Below are 20,816 nucleotides of genomic sequence, written 5' to 3' on the forward strand. Positions count from 1 at the left end.
TGCCCTCTGGAGATTGGGAGGGGAGGAGAAATACAAGAGAGTTTGCTTCCCACCTCTCAGCTCCGCTGTGGTTATACATCAGCCGGCGTCCATCTCTCCTTGGGTCTCACAGCCTAGTGAGCCAGCCGCAGCAAATGTGCCCACTCTTTATGGGTGCCAAGGGGCTGCTCCCTCTGTTCACAATTAAAAGGTTTGCAGAAAGGTGCATTTCAGTTAAAACCCCTCTGGACAACGGAAATCCATTCCATCGGGATAAACCCGACATCTTTCCAGCTGTTTGGCATCATCCAAGCCGGCAACAGAGCGAGGCCGCCTGGCCCAGGTGGTGCAGAGCAGAGACTTGCCAGGCCCTGCTGCAAGGAGACCAACCCACGGGGATGTGGACAGAGGGGCTGGCCCCTTGCCCCAGGAAGGTGGTATACTGCTGCGGCAGCAAGGAGTGGAGGCACCAGGCTCGGGCCGTCAGCTGCTGCTGTCAGGAGACCTGGGGAAACAAAGCACACAGGGAGCCTGTGAATCCCCCCAATCCTTCTCTGCCTCCAACAGCCCTGGGTGCTTTGGGGCAGGTTGGGGCCCTGGACAGGGGTTTGTGCACCCAGAGGCCCATCTGCTGCCTCCTGCCTGGGGCGTCCCCACTCTTCAGTTAGCCCCTTCCCCCCCCCACCCCCACCCCGGAGCATCGTATCTGTGCTGTGAGCTTGACACTGTGGAAGGGTCTTTATCAACCCTGTGATGGTGGGGAGAGCCTAGTGCATAACAAACCTCTGCCCTCTCTGAGAAGAAAGACACCCCAAACCTGGATATCAGCAGAGTACGGAGTGGGGGGGGGGGCATGTCAGCCCACAGGGATGGGAGTGCAGGGTCCAAACAGGGGATCCAGAGGGGGACACTGAGCAGAGAGCCCTGGACAATGTGTGTGTGGAGTTTGAATGCCTGTGTCTAGCCACAGGGCAGGTGCCACGGGGCAAGCTCTCCACCCCAGCCCGGTGGGGTGAGAGGGGAGGTTGGCCTCCCTGCCCCGGTCAGTCCTTGGCCTCGCTGAGGGCAGCTTCTGGGTCATGCACTTTGCACTGGCCTGAGTGCAGCCAGGCCACCACACAACAGCCCTTGGCTGGCCACCGCTCTGAGGCTGGGACTGTCGAAGGAGCCGCTGCCTCAGGGTGTTAGGTGCGCAAAGCCCAGGCACCAGGCCAGATGTAAATGGGAAGCCAAGAGATGAGTGACTCTGTCTCATTCCCAGCGCCACAGGCCTACCAGCCCCCTCCTTCAGGCTGAATTTCTGAGGTGCTTTGACTTGGACTGAGCACTGCGGGCTCCATGGAGCCAGGTGGTTCTGGGAGGCACAGAGAGGCCCACTGTATCCCCGTCACTGTGTGGGCACTGGCAGGTATCCTGGGGTTCCCGGGGTAGGGTGGTGATGGAGGGCAATGGGATGGTGGTGTGCTAGCATCAAAGCTGCAGAAGGGGGCAGTAGGGCTCATTCCAGCCCTGCCCTTTCAGCCAATGGCAGCTGCTTGCGTGTTTTTGGTGGTGACTCTGGCTCAGGATGAGTTTGGCTTTAGCTCTTTCTCAGTTACTGGAGGTTTTTAAGAACAGATGAGACAAGCACCTGCCAGGGATGGTCTAGATAATACTTAGTCCTGCCCCGAGTGCAGGGGACTGGACTAGATGACCTCTCGAGGTCCCTTCCAGTCCTACCATTCTATGATCCTTTGTACACAGGAAGGAAGATGGGAGCTGGGGGGAGAGAGGCATATGTTTACATGTGTACACACACTGGGAATTCTGGGGCCAGCTCTCCCCATGGGAGCAGCTCCCAGAGGAGACATGATTGGGGTGAGAGGTGCCCCTTTATTGAGCAGTCCCATAGGATAGAATACGAAATGATCACTTTTCCATAGAGTTTCTTGACCCATCCTGGAGAATCTAATACAAGGTTCTGTCCCTTCAAAGGGATGATGCCAAAAGCTATAGGAAGTGCCATTCTGGGCCCATTTCAATGGGGCTTTACAGCAATTTCTAGAGAATCCTATTACATTTCTAAAACGCCCCATGGGTTTCACCCGATTAACATATCTAGGGTGGGGCCAAAGTCCCACATCTTTAGAACAGGTACAAGCATGGCCTAAACCCTGGCATGGTGACCCCACCTCCAGAGATGGGAGTTCAGTCTCCATCCAGTCAGTCCCCGGCACCTCTGCCGAGACCTGTCATTTGGTGCCAGTTATGACAGTGTGTGTCCACTAGGAACTAGAGTGAGACCATCCGCTTATTGCACATAATCTTCTGATGGCAATGGCTCTTGGTGATGCACTATCTGGACTGGAAATGAATACCAGCCCCCTGAGCCCTCATCTTAGCTCCCCATTTCTTAAACGGTTGTAGATGACGTCATGCTCTTGGGAGCAAAGGTCTAGCGAGGAGTCTGGCTGTGCTATACAATCAGCTCTATGCAGAGTCGCCCAGAAAGACCTGCCAATGTAGCTCTCCCCTGACCTGCTATCTAGGTCAGGGCATCTCCTGAGCTGGGGCTGCCAGCTGGCCCTCTCGGCATGGTGGTATTGCACACAAATGTCTCCTGCAGATTAAGCTGGGAGCAGCAAATCAGTTTCACATGGAACAAAGTGGCAATCTATCTCAGGTCCCCAAGAGCTGGCTGGTGCTTTACCCTGGTTGTCCTCTGAGAAACTTGTCTTTCAAGACCCTGATAGTCTTGCTGAACTGAGACCCAGCCAACTCATCACACAGTCCACAGGCTTGTGCCACAGTAGTTCTCGACCTTTTCCATATTGCAACCCCCTTTTCAATAATCTAGCCCTGAGATTTATAAATAGGGGCAGGGCAAGGTGGTCATGATCCCCCTGACACCTGGTCATGACCTCCAATCAAGAACCTCTTCCCTAAGCCGGATGGTTAGTGCCTGGTCTAGCCAGTATCTTTGCTGTACCGATCTACTTCTGGTTGGGCTCACTGAAGGAATTAGGGGCTCCTCCACAGGAATGAACTCTGAATCTCAAGGGGGTCAATAAGAAAGGCCCAGGCAAAGAGGCACAGAGTTTGGAGGAAGAGCGGTGGGGTGTGCCGCCCCTTTCAGACCTCCCGGAGAGAGGTTGCGGGTGTTTCTGTTTATTGTGATCCATTTGCTCTGGTGGGGAGGTTTCTCCGCTCCAGAAAGCAAGTAGGATTCTGCATTTCCCCCAACTCCTGGGGAGAAATGTGCAGATTCCACACCGCTGCCCAGTGCATTTGAATATTTAATTATGCAAAACAGGGCTGTGCAAATGGAGCAGGAGGACAGTTCTGAGACAGTGTCTGATCAGTACGAATGTGCCGCTCCTCTCCCCTGGCTCCCACTCCCAGCGTCCCAGGGTGGATTTATATTTCCTTCGCTGCCTGGAAATGGCACGCAGTTGGCTGTTCTCTGGAACAGTCTGGACCCTTTTACGCTGCACGCTAGGTTCTCACACCAGAGAGACATGCAGGGAACTGCAGGCTGAGTCAGAGGGATGGAAGGATGGGATCCCAGCCCAACAGAGCCCCAATATTCTAGACGAGGCCTCGGCTCCCCAGAAGTGAACCCACCCCCCATGAACAAGAGTCCTGACATTACAGACAGGGCTCCATCCATACCCAGACTTCTCCACTGGTCCCCAGTCTCTCAGAACCAGCTTCAATCCTAAAACCAAACCCAGTGACAACTGCAGAAAAACAGCCGTGTTAGTCTGTCTTTGCAAAAAGAAAAGGAGTACTTGTGGCACCTTAAAGACTAACCAATTTATTTGAGCATGAGCTTTCATGAGCTACAGCTCACTTCACTGGATGCATACCGTGGAAACTGCAGTAGACATTATATACACACAGAGACCATGGAACAATACCCCCTCCCACCCCACTGTCCTGCTGGTAATAGCTTATCTAAAGTGATCATCAAGTTGGGCCTTTAGATAAGCTATTACCAGCAGGACAGTGGGGTGGGAGGGGGTATTGTTCCATGGTCTCTGTGTGTATATAATGTCTACTGCAGTTTCCATGGTATGCATCCGATGAAGTGAGCTGTAGCTCACGAAAGCTCATGCTCAAATTGGTTAGTCTCTAAGGTGCCACAAGTACTCCTTTTCTAACTGCAGAAAAGACCCTGATCCAGACTCAGAGCTCAGCCTTATACAGATACTCTGTCCTGACCATGCAGATAATGCCCTGACAATACAAAGGGTCCCATCCTTTTTAGGCAGGACTCCATGGTCATAGGGGGATGGGGCTGGAAGGGATCTCCTGGGTCAAGTCCCCTGCTATCACCAGGGCTGGGGCTGGCAACCCAACCCTGCAAGGCAAAGCCCTGATAGCACACACAGACCTAGATGGGACACCAGCCATGGATACAGAGTCCTGAGGCTGCAAATCTGGTCCTGACCACGCACCGATAGACCTAATTAGATTCATGATTTTGCACATCATTTGATGGTGGAACTCACTACCACATGAGGTCACTGAGGCTAAGAATTTAGCAGGATTAACAAAAGGATTGGACATTGACAGAGATACCACGAATATCCAGATTTAGTGTACCGTAGTTATTGCTCACAAACATTTTGGAAGGGCTAACCTCATGCTTCATAGCTTAAACTGATCTCAGGAGGAGACATGATGCAGGTTACCCATAGCTGCCCATTACAGGGTTCTTGCACCTTCCTTTGAAGCAGCAGGTGCTGGTCACTGTTGGCAACAGGATACTGGGCTAGATGGGCCCCTGGTCGGACCCAGTGCAGCCGTGCCTATGAAACTAAACAGGAAACTAAACTGTACTTCAGAGCCCAGAGGTCAGCCCTTTGCATGGGCACCTCATTCTAAACCAGCCTGAGAGCCATGGTTTCTGCAAAGGCTCTGTCCAGCCCTCATTCCTCCCTGTGCAACAGAGGGTCCCTCCCACTGGGCCATGAGACAAAACCGATAACGTGGAGATAGCTAGAGGCCAGGACAGCCGTGCTCACACAGCTGCCTGCCTGCCAGATGAACAGCCGTGGCCTGGCCATGCCTGTCTCCCCTGTGCTGCGGGGAGCATAATTTGCTCTTCTCCAAACCTTAATGTCTCTGACATTAATAAAATATCCCGCTGCACTTCTGAGGCTCCCACCAGCAGCATCCAGCTCCCCGTTCATTGTCATTCACTGGCTGAGCTGACTGCAGAGCAGACTCCCGGGCCTCGCGCGGAGGGAAGCTACGCAGCTGCTTCTGGAGCCGAGGGCTCGTTTGGGGGATGCAGCTACAGGAGTGTGTCACTTTAACAGCCTTCAGATGTAAGATACACAGACCCTCCTCCACCTGCGTCCCCTCAGACCTCCCCACAGCAGAGACCAGGGCTCCAGTCTTTCTCGGCTGTCTGTGAAGGGAAAGGCCGAGCAGCCTGACAGAATGGGCCCCAGCTCAAACCCTGGATCCAGACATCCCCAGATTCTTGGGAGGTGCCTGGAATCTGAACTTGGATCCAGGTCTGAACCTCACAGCTGGCCCCCATATCTAGAAGAGGCCAGAACAGAACCACCGATCTTAACACCCCCAACGTGTGCAGTCAGAAAGGGTTCCAAATCTGGATCCAGGTTTTGCAGCTCGGGCTTGTCCACTCCCCACCAGCCTATTAAAATATCCCCAAAGTTCCGGTGGGCATTAGGAAAAGCATGCCCCCTTCCCCTCCTCCACAGCACTGCTGCTGTCCCGTGCCCGACAGCGCCCCCTGCTGGGAACGGCAGGGACTGTGGTAGTTGGGCCCTCCCCCACAGCCAGTGCTCTTGCCTCCTCCTTTACAGTCCCCGTGCTGGGAGAGGCTGGCACTAAACCAGCTGTGAACAAGTCTGCAGGTTTCAGACGTTTAAAATGACAGCATGTGTACAGGCCTATTCCAGGCTGCAGCCTGTGGCATGGTGGGGGAGCCTGGCAGGCAGCCCCAGTGGAGAAGAGGGCCTCTCCTTCGGGAAGTCAGAAGGCTGCCTGAGTTCGCTGCACTAGAAACAAAACTGTGATGCATTTGTAATCGGACAAGGCAGAACCGAGCTGGGTCCATTCTATGATAATGCAGGGCCAGGGCTTGTACCAAAGGGACACCTCCCCTTTACCCCGTCCCTGGGGCAGAGATAGTGCTGAGTGGAGTCTGTGAGTGGGGGCTGGCAGGTGGGTACTAGACCTTCTCCTCTCCCTGGGGGATGGAGCTGGGTTTGAGAGCAGGGCCTGCAGGATCTATTATTCTCTCCCTGGGTTAGCAAAGCTGATTCCCTTAGGTGCCAGCAGCTGCCTCCCTGTGCTCTCAGGGCAAGTGGAAGGAAAGTACCACGGGTTGGGATTTCATTGCAATTTCCATCAAAGCCCACAGCCCAGAGGTCTGTGTTTCTTGGGGCTGTTTCTCCCGTCGGGGTCTGTGCACGTTGCGTGGAGCAACCACAGTGCTCTGCCTGCCTGTCTAGAGTAAGAGACAGCAAGGTCCCTTTCCCGCCATGCAAATATTCCCCCTTCCCGCCCTATACCTAAAGACTTGACCTTCCCCATACACACACTCATACTAGGAGAGGGACGGTCTTGTGGTTAGTATTCAGGCCTAGGAGGCTGGAGATCTCGGCTCTCATTCTGACTCTGCCACTGAATCCGTATGCACAGTCACTTCCCCGCTCTGTGCCTCAGTTTCCCCATCACTCTAAGATGGGATAACAATTATGCAGACCTGTCCCACCCCTTACAGGCTCATTTGCGAGGCACCTAGGCCCAGATCTTTAGGCTCCTAAATAGCTTTAACTCCCATTGGAATCACTGGGAGTTGGGCTCCTAAATACTTTTGAGGATCCAGACCATTGATAATATGGTGCTTTTTAAGCCAATCTCATGATTTTCGGGCACCTGCCTCAGGATCTTTGAATGCTTGGGGCTGACTGTGAGGGGAGAGGCCTGGAAATGCCCATAGCCACTGAAGCTAAGATCAGGCAATGGGAGTGACAGGAGGTGTAAAGAAATGGCAGTGAAACCAGTTTCTCCAGCAAAGGAGCATCCAGCCCTATGGAGACATGTTTATAGCCTGTCCTGATTGGTTCCTGGAATAGCTCTCTGGGCAGAGCAGTTCCGGTTTTACTGGGAGTGCTCCCAAATGCATGAGCTGATGGGGGGGGGGGGGTATCCTCACTCATCCATGGACAGACCAGTGATTCACTTTCTTTCTCAGCTAACACCAACCCCCCCCCCCCCCCCCCAGATACCTTCAAACCAGGACACCCTCCACCCCCGGCTGGTTCCTACTCCCATCTGTCGGGTTGGTTGCCAGGAGGCAGGAGTTACTTACTGTGACAGTTTTTATTCGGCCCAATCGTCGAGTGCAGCTCCAGCCTGAACGATTTATTAACAAAGTGCACTGCTCCCCTTCCGCACAGGGCTCCATCCCGCACCACTGCTTACTGGCAATGAGCTGAGCTGCCACATAGAGCGGGGGAGGTCACGGAGCATGGGGAGGGAGAAATTCGAAGGGTTATGAAAAGAGAGAGAGAGGTAGGGGAAAAAGATGGGTGTATATAGGGATGGATAGAAAGGTGTGTGTGTGTGTGTGTGTGTATATATATATAGGGATGGAGAGAGATGTATATGGGGATGGATGGATAAACAGATGGGTTTATATTGAGATGGATGGATAGAAAGGTATATATAGGGATGGATATAATATTGGGATGGAGAGACAGATGTGTATGGGGATGGATGGAGAGACAGATGTGTATATACAGAGATGGATGGATGGATAGATGGGTGTATATAGAAATGGAGAGACAGATATGTATGGGGATGGATAGATGGGTGTATATATAGCGATGGATGGATACATAAATGGGTGTATATAGGGATGGATGGACAGAAAGGTGTATATAGGGATGGACAGACAAATGTATATAGAGATGGATGGATAGATAGAGGTGTGTGTGTGTATATAGATGTGGAGAGACAGATATGTATGAGGATAGATGTGTATATAGAGAGATGGATGGATAGATAGATAGATGGGTGTGTATATAGATATGGAGAGACAGACATGTATGGGGATGGATGGATAGATAGATGTGTATATAGAGGGATGGATGGATAGGTGTGTGTGTATATAGACGGAGAGACAGATATGTACAGGGATGGATGGATAGAGGGATGGATAGATGGGTGTATATAGACATGGACAGGCAGATATGTATGGGGATGGATGGATAGATGGGTGTGTATAGGGAAAGAAAGATGGGTATATATAAGGAGGGATGGATGTATATATGGATGGATAGGTAGATATGAATGGTGAGAGAGAGGGCACAAGATTAAACAGGAACAAATAAGGAAAGTAAAATCAAAGGGAGTAGAAAGAAGGGTTGAGTTATCCAAAACAAGGAGACCAGGAGATAAAATAAGAGTAAAATAAAATGTGTCAAAGGGGCAGAGGAGAAAGGGAGAGAGAATTGAGGCCGTCAGCGACAGTTTATGCAGAACGTTACAATCTGTATCATTGTAGCACCTACCAACAGTAGATAACAGCCGTCTGCAAGCCGGAGGCTTGGAGCAGCCTCTCGTGTTCCCCACACGTAGGGACACCTGCCACCTGTGAGGGACACATTCCCTACACATAGCAACCTGAGATGACATGTCCCTCCCTCACCAGGGCGCCACGTGGCCCCTGACACCTGCAGGACATAGCAACGCTCCCGCCTGGCAAGGCTTCCGGCAGGCACCGAAAGGATCAGTGTGGCTTTCTCTGCAGAACTCTGCCCAGCATGGCTCCTGCCTCCCTGCACTCATGCAGTGCCTGGGAGTGGAGAGGAGTTCGCTTGTGAAGCTGGACTTCCCAGAGTTCAGAGCCAGATTTTCAAGGGCTCAGCACCCACAAACAGGCCAGATTTTCCGAAGAGCTTTGCACCCCCACTTCCCCATGCTGAGGGGGTTCTTCTCCTCCCTTGCCCCCCACCTTGCTACCAACAGATATAAACCCTGATACAGCTGGACGTTGCTGGACCATGAGTGTTCTCAATGAGCAGGTGCGTGTGTGTCACCGTGGACCCCACCCAGGACAGTTTGACTGTGTGTCATGTCACCTGTACAGTTAGCTGCTCCCAGTGATGATAGGGGCCTGTGTTTCCGGGGCAGGCAGGGAGGCCGGAATGATTTGTAGAGTTGGGGGCAGGGGCTGAGAGTCATTGAACTAAACAGTAAACCCTGCATGTGATGGAAACCACTTCAAGCCAGGGGGTGCGGCCCTGCCCCTAGTTTCAGCACCTCTGGGAGCAGGAGGATCTGAGTTCTGTGGCTGCTGTCACCATGAAGTCCCAAGTGACCATGGTGAACCAAGAAGCCACAGGCAGCCCCATGGCCCTGGCCCGTAGCTCTCTGGAGCAGTCAGAGCTCTCTTACCATCCACGCAGGCAGGTTTTGCCCTCATTGTGCCCGCGACTTGGCCTCTCCTGCAGGCACAGCGTGCTGTCTGCCGGGCGATCATCCTCCTGGGGTGGCTGAGGTCTCTGTTCAGCGCCGTAATCTCACACATCCCCACCTCCAGCTCCTTGCCTGCAATGAGACAAGGGGACATCCAGCAGCCGCTGCGCAGTCAGAGTGTCGGGGCAGGGCACAGCCCTAGTAGCAAGAACAGGGAGGTGGGAGTCAGGGCGGCTGGGTCCTATGCCCTACTCTGTCACTGACTTGCTGTGTATTCTGGGCCAACAGAATCAAAAGAAGCCACTGATTTTTGGATGCCTCTATATCTTGGGAGCCCAACCAGAGCCAGCTAGGGCCTGGTTTTCAGAGGGGCTAACAGCCTGATGCTCCCACGGTGAAAGGAACTAAACCCCTCAGAAGTACAACTCCAGCAGTCCCTGTTGAGTTCAGTGGAAGCGGTTCCTCCATGGGACTGGAGCCTGAGTCAGGACAACTCTGGAGATGGCCCAATCTAGAGAAAACGCTTTTCACCTCCCTCCTGGCCAGGCACTGAGCACCTTCCCTTAGCTCCTTTCCTGTCCCGTGGGGCCTGGGAGTGGCTTACAACATAAGCAGGGTCCTTCTCCCAAGGGGAGGAGGGGGAGTCGTTCGAACAGCTCTACGGTGATCCCTTAGCACCGCTGTGCAGGGGGAGGGCTGGTAACATGGGGACGGGAAGGCAAAGCCAGCAGGCTGGGTGCACACTGAGCCAAACTGCAGCAGCTGGCAAGGCTCAGAAGGTCTCCAATCCAGCCCAGCATAGGGCAAGGCCCAGTCTGCCTGGCCTGAGGAGACTCCTCGGTACCTAAAGCCGCCCTTCCTCCGCCCTTTGATCTGTAAAGGGAGCGTGAATGAATCCCACAGACAGGAAGGCTGGGCTGCATGCAAGACAGTCTGGGCTTCCTTGCTCTAAGGGGAAGGCTGCACTCAGCCGGAGCACACCTCCTCGTGCTCAGCCCGGAGCGTTCCCCTGTAGCTGAGCACAGGGTCTGCGCCTGTCCTTGTTAACATTTTGGTCCCGGGGAAACAGATGTCAACCCATGAATGCCGCCAGGCAGGTGGGTGAGAGGCAGCCGCACGTGAGCGGCATCATCTCAGAGCTTTTTAAATACTCCGTCTGGCTCCCCTTGCGCTCTCTCTCTGCAGCCTGTGACAAGGGGCAGGGGCAGGCAGGCAGGCAGTCCAACATGGCCCAACGCAGGGTGTTTAAAGTGTTCGGGTAGTTCGGCAGCATGCTGCCACCCGCAGCTCATGGCGGGAGCTGAAACCCTCAACTCTTGCTCTTTAGCCCAACACAGCCCCCCGTTCTTTACCATTAAGGTCATACCTTCAGGGCCTGTTGCTAGAGGTGGATTGGAAATGTACCATACACAGCACATGCACAAGGCACCTTGGGTCTGTTTCCCCTCCCTGTTGCAATGGTGTAACTCTGACTTCAATGGGGTTACTCCTGGTTTACACTGGTGTAAGCAAGAAGAGAATCAAGTCCACTGTAAACCTGGGGCAGGATTCTGCTCTCACGTAGGGCTCAATTCAAAGCCCTGTGACCTAAACAGCCACTGGCTTCAGTGGGCTTTGGATCGGGGCTCAGAGATCCAGTGTACATTCACTGGGCCTGATCCTTCCCTCCTGCCACTTTTACGCTGCTGGAAGCCCACAAACTGCAGTGGAGTTACTCCAGATTTCCACCAGGGGATGTGAGAGCAGCATCCGGCCTTCAGTGGATTTACACTGCTGTACCTGAGATCAGAATCTGGCCCCTGGTATCCAACAGGCATAACAGGGTTCCCAAAACTCTTTCCGTTCCAGTGATCTAAGCTGTTCTGACTAATGCGGGGTTAGGAAACCCCTTCCCTTTAAATGTATGGATGGTTACAAACAGGAGAACATGGCAAGACCTCTTACACAGCAATGTGACTGATTCTGCCAAGGCCCCTTTAACGCCTCGCAAGCACAGTCTGCAGCTGTGGCATCTCTCTATTTCTGACAGTCCTGCTCCTTCAAATGAGGGGGGAAAAACCCCACCTGTTGCCGTTTGCCCTATTAGCTGAATAAAAACATTTTTTGCTTCCCATCATATTTTTTTCCAAATTGCACAGATGAAAAGATATGAGGTCACTGGGATTTATATGGAAGGATTTGGCAGCCTTTTCCTATTTATTTGGCCTGTAATATATAAATTCAATCTGGACTCTCCCAGAGTAAGCGATTTGTTATCTGAGTAAGTAGATGTGGGTGGGTAAGATGTTTCAATTAGAATGGCATTCGTTAGGTATGACTTGCCTCCGAGTGTGTTGTTTTATGCCTTTGTTTTGATTAATTAGGACCCGGTCCTTTATTCCTCATGACAGTTGTACCACTGAAGTCAGTGGAGAACGGCCTGATGAGGAAGGATTCCAGGATCAGGCCCTTCATTTGGGCACGTCTACACAGCACACAAAAAACCAACCAACCCTGCGGCAAGGAGTCTCAGAGCACGGATCAAATGACTCAGGCTCCCAAGGCTGGCACTGCGGGGCTAAAAATAGCTGTGTAGACATCTGGGCTCAGACTGGAGTTGCGGCTGTGAAACCTGGTGAGCAGGGAGGGTCTTGGAGCCGGGGCTCCAGCCTGACCATCTACATGGCTATTTTTAGCCCTGCAGCGTGAGCCCAAGTCTGTTGATCTGGGTTCTGAGACTCGGTGGGTTTATTTTTTGCTATGAGTAGATGGTTTGTTGGGGGGGTGGGTGTTGTGGGGTTTTCTGGTTGACTTTTTAAACTTTGGGAAGCTAGCTATCAGGAGGAATGAGGAGGTGCAGTGGTCAGGGCTTTGTCCAGGGACCCAGGACATTTGGGACCTTGGGCAAGTCACTTAGGCCCAGATCCTCAAAGGTATTTAGGCACCTAATTCCCACTGACTTCAATGGGAGTTAAGCTCTGATCCTTACGTGTCTTAGTTTCTCTGTGCCTTGATTCCCCATCTGCACAATGGGGATAGTAGCAGTGCCCTACCTCCCAGGGGCGTGAGGATAAACACATTAAAGATGGTGACGCACTCTGAGATCTACTGTTGAAAGGTGTGTGACAAAGTTCCTGCTCTACCTTGGTGGGTCTTGCACTTATTGGCGGATTTGCTCGCCTTGGAGCTTCACAGCAGCCCTCAGCTTGGCCGTTTTTCTGAACCCACAGTCCAGGTCGACTCCTCCTGTGTCTGACCAGGAGTTGGGAGGATTTGGGGGGAACCCAGGCCTACCCTCTACTCTGGGTTCCAGCTCAGGGCCCTGTGGAATGCAGCTGTCTGGAATGCCTCCTGGAACAGCTGTGTGACAGCTACAATTCCCTGGGCTACTTCCCCCATGGCCTCCTTCCAACACCTTCTTTATCCTCACCATAGGACCTTCCTCCTGGTGTCTGATAATGCTTGTACACCTCAGTACTCCAACAGTGTGCGTTCTCACTCTCAGCTCCTAGTGCCTCTTGCTCCCAGCTCCTCACACGCACACCACAAACTGAAGTGAGCTCCTTTTTAAAACTTAGGTGCCCTGATTAGCGTGCCTTAATTGATTCTAGCAGCTTCTTGATTGGCTTCAGGTGTTCTAATCAGCCTGTCTTAATTGTCTCCAGAAGGTTCCTGATTGTTCTGGAACCTTCCCTGTTACCTTACCCAGGGAAAAGGGACCTACTTAGCCTGGGGCTAATATATCTGACTTCTATTACTCTCCTATAGCCATCTGGCCCAACTCTGTCACAAGTGCTACAGAAGAGCAAGATATGATTATTCAAAGAGTGTGAGGCAGTTGGATGTTATGGTGATGCGGGCCATGTAAGTACCTACAATAGCTAGAGATGGGTCTCAACTGGGATTATTTAATCTGCAGAAGAGAAGAATGAGGGGGGATTTGATAACTGCTTTCAACTACCTGAAAGGGGGTTCCAAAGAGGATGGATCTAGGCTGTTCTCAGTGGTAGCAGATGACAGAACGAGGAGCAATGGTCTCAAGTTGCAGTGGGGGAGGTTTAGGTTGCATATTAGGAAAAACTTTTTCACTAGGACGGTGGTGAAGCACTGGAATGGGTTACTTAGGGAGGTGGTGGAATCTCCTTCCTTAGAAGTTTTTAAGGTCAGGCTTGACAAAGCCCTGGCTGGGATGATTTAGTTGGGGATAGGCCCTGCTTTGAGCAGGGGGTTGGACTAGATGACCTCCTGAGGTCCCTTCCAATCCTAAGATTCTATAATTCAGTTCCCAAGCATTTGGGGCGACTGTGTCGAAAGCAAGAGCTAAACTCTGATCCAAATGGGCTGTCTGTGGAATGGACCGAACCAGTGAACTGTCAAATCTTAACACCTCCAAGCGCTGGAGCTGAATTCTAGACCCAAAAGCAGATCTGGGTCATCAGGAAATACAAAAAAAAAAACATTGAAAATATTTTCTAAATATGTTTACATTTCAATAATAACCTTCAGCAATTTGGGGACCTATCCTACAAAGTGCTGAGCATCTTCAGCTCCTGCTCAAGTGAACAGGAGTTGGGCACTTGTCACATCACAGAATCAGGCCCTTAATTCATAGTAAACGGAGGGCAAAACGTTACAAAGCTTTCAGAACTTCTTTGATTCTTAAATCTATGGTCCCCATCTGGCCTCACATAACAATAGTGTCTGAGCGTCTCACAGCCTTTTAATGTATTTATCCTTAGTCTTTTTTCTTTTTTTAATTGATCTGAAAATATAGCCACTTCTTTCTTCAGCAATAGCTTTGCCCTGCAGTCCTGCTGAGTAACTGGGATGCGACTGCTTTGTTAGTCTTGTGTGGCCCGCCGGCTGGAGCTTCCCTGTTGTCCTGACGAATGCTGAGGTGGCTCCTGCTCCCACTAACGGGAGTAAAACAGGAGGGACTCCATTGAAGACAAGTGAGGAAGGCCTGGAGAGCTTGATTGGACTCACTGTCTCGTCTCTTCCAGCCCCACCCAGCGCTTCTTCCGGATGAAAGCCAGCCAAAAACCTACAATGCTATACCTGTGCCAGGCTCTCTGCACAACGGTGAGTTTCCGGATTCCTGGACAGCCTGTCTCACCAGTGCAGCCACATTTCCACAGAGCAAGTGCCCTGCCCCTCAGGGCAGACTCTCTAGATTGATGTGATCAGGCCTGACTCTCTTAAATGCTCCAGCTGGCCAGAAACCCCTGTGGGCCCGTGCTCTGCTCCACCTGGCTCTCCCCTGAACTGCAGGCTGCTTGGTTTCAATGCTGGGCCCAGTTTGAAACGTGCCGGGGTCAGGCACTGTGGAATTCACTCTGCTTGGAGCACAGGATGAGACTTGAAGACATGAAGCAGTGTCTCTTTGGACCAGCCTCCTGCTCAAGGGAATAAGCCATCCAGCTCAGACTGTATGCCTGTCCACTGCCTGGATGCTCAAGTGTTAGAGCAATTGCCATGGATGGATAGATAACTAGCTAGCATGGTTTTCAAACACACATTGACTCCATCCACTCCCATCAGCTAAATCAGCTTAGAAACCAGTTTAGCTGGAACCATTATTCAAGCCAAGTTTACTCCCAGTTCCGTTTAACAGAGAGACCGTGTCATGGATGCCTCCCCTACCATCTGTGCTTCTGAGGTCTGGATGGACACCCAGCCTTCTACCAAGCCCTGGGAGCTATGTACATACAGTTCCCAATGCTGCAAAAGGCTTTCAGTACAGCTGTGGGGTGAAATGGTGCTCCAGAGGAAAGTCAGTGGCAAAACACCCGCTGAGTTCAATGGACCCAGGCTATTAAACTTGGCATTTAAAGTGGAAGAGCGGGGGAGTTCATCCCCTGGAAGTTCTGGGTAACTGAGTCAACATTGGTTTTAAATGCCCATCAAAGGCAACACTGACAAATGCCAATGGACAGCTGCAGTTTGCACTTGGCTATGAATCCAAAGCCTCCATTCCTTGGGGCAATTATTTAACACACCGCTATCCCTCTCATTACATTGAGATGAATTGTGTGCCTGGCATTCAGTGTTCCTAGATTTAAAACAGCCAGGCTCCTGCTTCTAGCTCCTCTCTCAATCAGCCCCTTGAAAATAGCACTGAAGAGACAGGGCGTTTTCTTCTCCTCTCCTCGGGTGACAAGAGCAAGACGTCTTCAGGAGCCCCAGTCTGTATTAGACAGAGAAAAGCACCACGTGGAGAGAGACAGGAGCAGGAAAAATTCACTGGGCTGAGATGTGCACCCCATGGACCATTCCTAAGTGATGGGTCAATAACACTGACCGTCCCTCGTCATTACCAAATTTTTAAAAATGCACAGACCAGTCACCGGGGAGAATCTGTTAAAAAGGGAGTCTGTGGATGAGTATTAGGGGCTTCAGCCATCATTCCCAGCCTCTGCTGGGTGCAGGCAGGGTCACTGCTGAAGATGCAACCCTACAGGCTGCTACAGGCAGTCACAAGTGTTTTTATAGGCAGCTCCAGTGTGAGCCATGTTTGGCCTAGTGCTTGGTAGCTTTGAAGCCTCTGCTGTCCACAGCCAGGCATCCTCTGGGCCAAATGCTTGTTCCAATGAAATCAGTGGGAGATTTGCCATTGATTCAGCAGGGATTATGGTTTGGCTTGGGATATGCCTTGGGAGTCTCTGGGATCTGCACCAGAGAGATGCACCATTCCCCCTGCCCACACATACAATGCAAAAATTAGCTGTGGCCATTTGGACAATGGGCAATTTCAATAATGTCTGGAGGAGATTTTATGAGTCACACGTTGCAAAATGCTCCAGCACAAGAATGAGGGCAGCTTGGAAGGCAGCTAATATGAATCCAAACTAAATCCTCCTTCTAAAGGAGCGGGCGCTACCAGCTCTGCACTCATACACAACTGCACGCCACAAGGAATGCAAGAGAACTGCTCTGAGTTGTTTGCTTCCATCAGAAGCGGTATGAGAAGAAACTCTCAAGCAGGGCAAGGGCACTGAGAATCACGGCTCTGAACATGTTAGGGTCTCTCTGAAATTTTTCTGCTCAAGGGGGTGTTCATTTCAAAATTTGCTCAGAGCCATTCAAATTCTATGCCCTCCAGTTACCCAGCTGGGGCAGGGGGGTGTCTTTTTGTGCCACTGGTTTTTAAATCAGAACTCCCCCTTGAAATGACTGGAAACTACTTCCCCCTCCACCAGGGCCCAGGCATGCACCCAGCCACACGCACACACATCTGAGCATTATACTTAGCACTTGCCTAGAGAACATTAACTGATTGATCCTCCCAAACCACATCTGATCTAGTTAAGTGCACCCGTCTCCATTGTACAGACGAGAGCAACTAAAACACACGCATGTCAAACTGAGAGAGGGCCAAATTCTCACTTACTCCACAGTGAATCAGAAGTGACTCCCCTGAAGTTACTCTGGATTTACACCTGTGTAACTCCGAGCATAAATTTGGCCCAGAAAGGTCACATGATTTCCTCAAACCCACCCAGTGAGTTAATGGCAGAGCTGAGGTTTGAATTTAGGATTTCCTGGTTCAGGCAGCTAGATTGTGCTGACTCTCACTAGGCCTTCTCTCTACCCATTTGTTAAGCAGGGCTTTCTGGTTTAATATCTTAAACCAGAAGGAAACTGGGGTTCCTTTCCTCTGACATTTGCAATCTGGGGTAGCCCCTTACCTCTAACAAGGATGAATAATGACTAGTAGTTCCCAGCTGCTTTACAAATTGCCCAGCAGGGGGTGCTGTGGAGTCAGGAGCATTGCACCCTCTAGCTGTTCTATCTTACAGCTCTGCCAACCCCAGCTGATGCTTTAGCAGTTCTAGCCTCTTCCATGCCCAAGGCCAGGCTTGAACTTGTCTCTTGCTTGGCTGAGTAATGCTGCATCATTTGAATTATTGCATAAATGTTTAGTTACAGTTGGTAATTGTGGCATTATTTATGGATCCACATGGCTCAGCAACGCTCCTCTCACGTCCTCATTTGCAAGCGCAGCCTCTGGAGGGGAGGGAGACGTGGCAGGCTTGCTGAAGCGCTCAGCGTAACGGTGTCGATTCAGGGGGCGAGCAAGCGTCTTGGCATGGTTTATTCAGGTTGCTGCCAGCCCCGGCAGTCACGCGGCAAATTAGCAGCAAGAAAGCGGAGGAGAAGATTGAACAGCAAATCAGTTACGTAGCACGGGGCCTGTCCTTTGAGGTGCCAAGCAACCTCAATTCATGCAGAATCATAGAAGATTAGGGTTGGAAGAGACCCTAGGAGGTCATCTAGTCCAACCCCCTGCTCAGAGCAGGACCAATCCCCAACTAAATCATCCCAGGCAGGGCTTTGTCAAACCAGGCCTTAAAAACCTCCAAGGATGGAAATTCCATCACGTCCCTAGGTCAAGGGATGCAGCACTCCCACAGGATTGAGCCCCACAAAAGGGGGGTGTTCTCAGCGATTTTTCACCCCAATTCCCATGCCATTTTAACAGCTTCTCTTCCAATTTCCCACTGTCTTTCCTTGGGTCATGTGTGAAACTCTCCTCCCCCATGTTGGCAGCAATTTGGGTACAGACCAAGCAGAGTTAGAAGTGAATTTCATTCAGCTATAAAAAGGATCCGTACTGCATGAGATACCATCAAAAGACAATGGAGGGAGAGATTCCAGCTCTCATCCAATATACATGCCTGGCCATCCCCAAGAGCCTTCTGGAAACCAGCTGGGACAACATTGGAAAGTGGGACACTGAACTAGACAAAGTTCAGTCACTGTGAAACATACAGCACCCCCCAGTCTGGAGAAAAAGGGAAACTGACAGTGCTCTTCAGGGTTGGTTGGTTTTTTAACCTGGCAGTTTTCCTTTCTCTGTTCTACTTTCACTTCTCTCCCTCCATCCCCCTTGTCTGGCAGAAGAGTCACCCTGGGCACCCAAGCTGCAATCCACACTATATGGGACTCTGTACAATTAAAGAGAGTTCATTCTCCAGGCTGCTTATTTTAATTTATCCCATGTAAATATAACAGCACCAGCCCCCCGTGGAAATAATATTTTGCACTTTGTAGCACCTTTCACCTAAGTGCTTTACCCCTGTTAATAAAGAATCCTCAGTAAACAGAGGTACAATGATCTCCAGTTCACAGATGGGAAACCAAGGCAGAGAGGGACTAAGTGACTTGCCCAAGGTCCCACAGAAAGTCTGTGGCAGAGCCAAGGGTTGAACCCAGACTTCCTAACTCCCAGTCCTATGCTTCAGACCCTAGAGCAAACTTTTCCCCAGGGTATCCTCACATCTTAAGGGAGAGACTGTCCTATGGGCAGATCCCCAATCATGATGGCGCAAACCCCTTCCCTTCCCACTGGATGACACCGCAATTGCCTTGCATGGAGAGGACACATTAGGGAAGTACTGACTGTATCTCATGCTCTTTCTAATGTGATTTAGCAGCTGGTAACAGGGAGGAGAGGCAGCCCCATCTCTTGGGCCAGCTCTGACCTACCTCCATTTGACCCAGTGCACCACGCACTCCCAGCAGCCTCGGGAAGGAAGGGCAGCCCCAGTTTCCTTGCTGAACGGCTCAGCTCGCAAGGCTTATCAGTCCCCCGGACTCCCAGTTCACAGAGGTGAATCCTCCCCCTACCGCAGGCCAGCACCTCTCAATTTGAAAACCAGTCCAGGCACCTGGCAGCCAAAGACTGAGTCCAGTGGGAGACTGAACCTCTTCTCCTATGGGGAGCCCTTGCTGAAAAGTTTTCCCCCAGCCCCTCCAGCAGGCGATGCTACCTCTGCGATGCAAAATCTCAGAGAGGAGGGGGATCCCTGCTGGTTGCATGGCACCAGATGGCTCTGACGCAGGCTCTCTGGGGTGGCATGTGGCAGAAGGGGACACAACCCCTTTAAACCCTCCCCCCCTTGCCCCGGCTGGCACAAGCCAGCAGCCTTGGCAGGAGTATGATACAGCGGAGACTTTACCTTCCTTAGGCGGCTGAGAATACAAGAGCCAGAAGAAGAGGAGGAAGCAAAGCGTGGCACCAATCCCTGCAGAGAGCTCTCTCCAGCCGGCCAGCATCCTGAGTGGGCTGGGAGGGGGGCGGGGAGGCAGGGCTGGACCCCCCTCTCACGCTGCAGGGTCCCCTCTAAATCCAACTACCAGGGACGTTTCCACCTGGCACAGGGCAGCCCAGCATGACTGGGGAGTAGCTGCATTCCCTTCAGAGCAGGAGGGCTGGAGTCATTTGGGGGGGGGGGGCCGAGAGCTGTTGAACCAAACTGTCAACCCTGGATATGATGGAAACCACGCCAAGCAAGGGGGGGCGGCAGCCCCCCTAGTCCCAGCCCCTCTGAGCAGGAGAAAAGCTGCAGCCACGCAGGAGAGCTGCAGCTCCAGGGGGGCACAGGCTGGTTCCTTTAGTACCCGGGTCACCACATCCCAGCCTCGCAGGGGGACCCCACGTGCGGGAGGGGGGGGATATGCCCCTCTCGAGGGTGGCTCCTTGTCACAGCGTCCTGTGCTCCTGGTCCAGGCAGGGTCAGACTCTCACCCACAGCGGGCTGGGTTTTTTCCAAAGCCCAGTGTCTTCCAGCTGGTGAAAGTAGCCAGAAGATGCAGCCCGTCCACCCGGCTTCTCTCTGGGGGCCAAACGCCTCTGCTGCCCGGCGGGGGCCGGAGGGAGCCCGGATCCCTGGGCAGCTCCTTTGCATTCAGCCCGCAGAGCGGCGGCTAGTATCTCCCCCCGGCTGGGTGCAGTTTGCCAGGCGAAAGCCGAGCGGTAATTCCCTCTCCGGCACCGCCCGCAGCAGCTGTGCGCTTCCCTCCTGCAGCTGGGCAGGGAGCGAGGCGGGCAGCAGGAGGGTTCATGGCAGGGATGGGGAGGGCTAGCAGATCCCCCCCCCCCTTCCCCCCGGCTGCACCGTGGCAATGTGACTAGCTCCGCGGGGCGGGGGGTCCTTCCCGGCCGGGGGGCGCCAAGCTCGCTGCCCGGGACTAGGCTCGCGAACCTGTGGCGGGTACCCAGGAGCCAACAGCCCCCGCCACCCCGGCTCAGCTCAGCAAGCGGCAGGGGAATCCCGGGAAGCGCAGCTGGGGGGGGGGGAATCAGCCCCGGTAGGTGCCCCCCCCCGGCCCTGCAAGCTGAGACTTGCCACAAAGCCCCCCCTCCCACTGGCCCCCCTCCTCCTCCTCTTGGGGTGTCAGCTCGCTGCAGCCTGTGGATTGCACCCCCCCCCCCCGGTGCTGCTGCAACCCCGCGCCCCACGGCTAGGAGCGGTGGCGTCTCTGCAGCCAGCTGCGGGTGGGGGGGACCCGCGGCCGCTCCTCCCTCCTCCGAGCATCCCCCGCGGCTCCGGCAGAGCCTCCGTCCCCCCCCGGCCGTGCAAGGAGCCCCCCCGGGGGCTGCCTCCCCTCCCCCTGCGGAGCCGTGG

General features: G+C 52.8%; 1 protein-coding gene across 1 annotated transcript; it reads right to left on the bottom strand.

Annotated features, from left to right (window-relative positions):
* Positions 1-321: 321 nt before the first annotated feature.
* Positions 322-20,096, bottom strand: LOC144278227 (chemokine-like protein TAFA-5). The gene is made up of 4 exons (XM_077839449.1): positions 19,937-20,096; positions 9,406-9,558; positions 7,316-7,443; positions 322-484 (listed from the first exon to the last, which is right to left on the bottom strand). The coding sequence occupies exons 1-4, from the start codon at positions 20,094-20,096 to the stop codon at positions 476-478; spliced, it is 450 nt and encodes a 149-aa protein (XP_077695575.1). The 3' UTR covers positions 322-475.
* Between the last annotated feature and the right edge of the window lie 720 nt (positions 20,097-20,816).

Source organism: Eretmochelys imbricata, chromosome 21 (genome assembly GCF_965152235.1).
Source record: "Eretmochelys imbricata isolate rEreImb1 chromosome 21, rEreImb1.hap1, whole genome shotgun sequence".
NCBI classification, from domain to species: domain Eukaryota; kingdom Metazoa; phylum Chordata; order Testudines; family Cheloniidae; genus Eretmochelys; species Eretmochelys imbricata.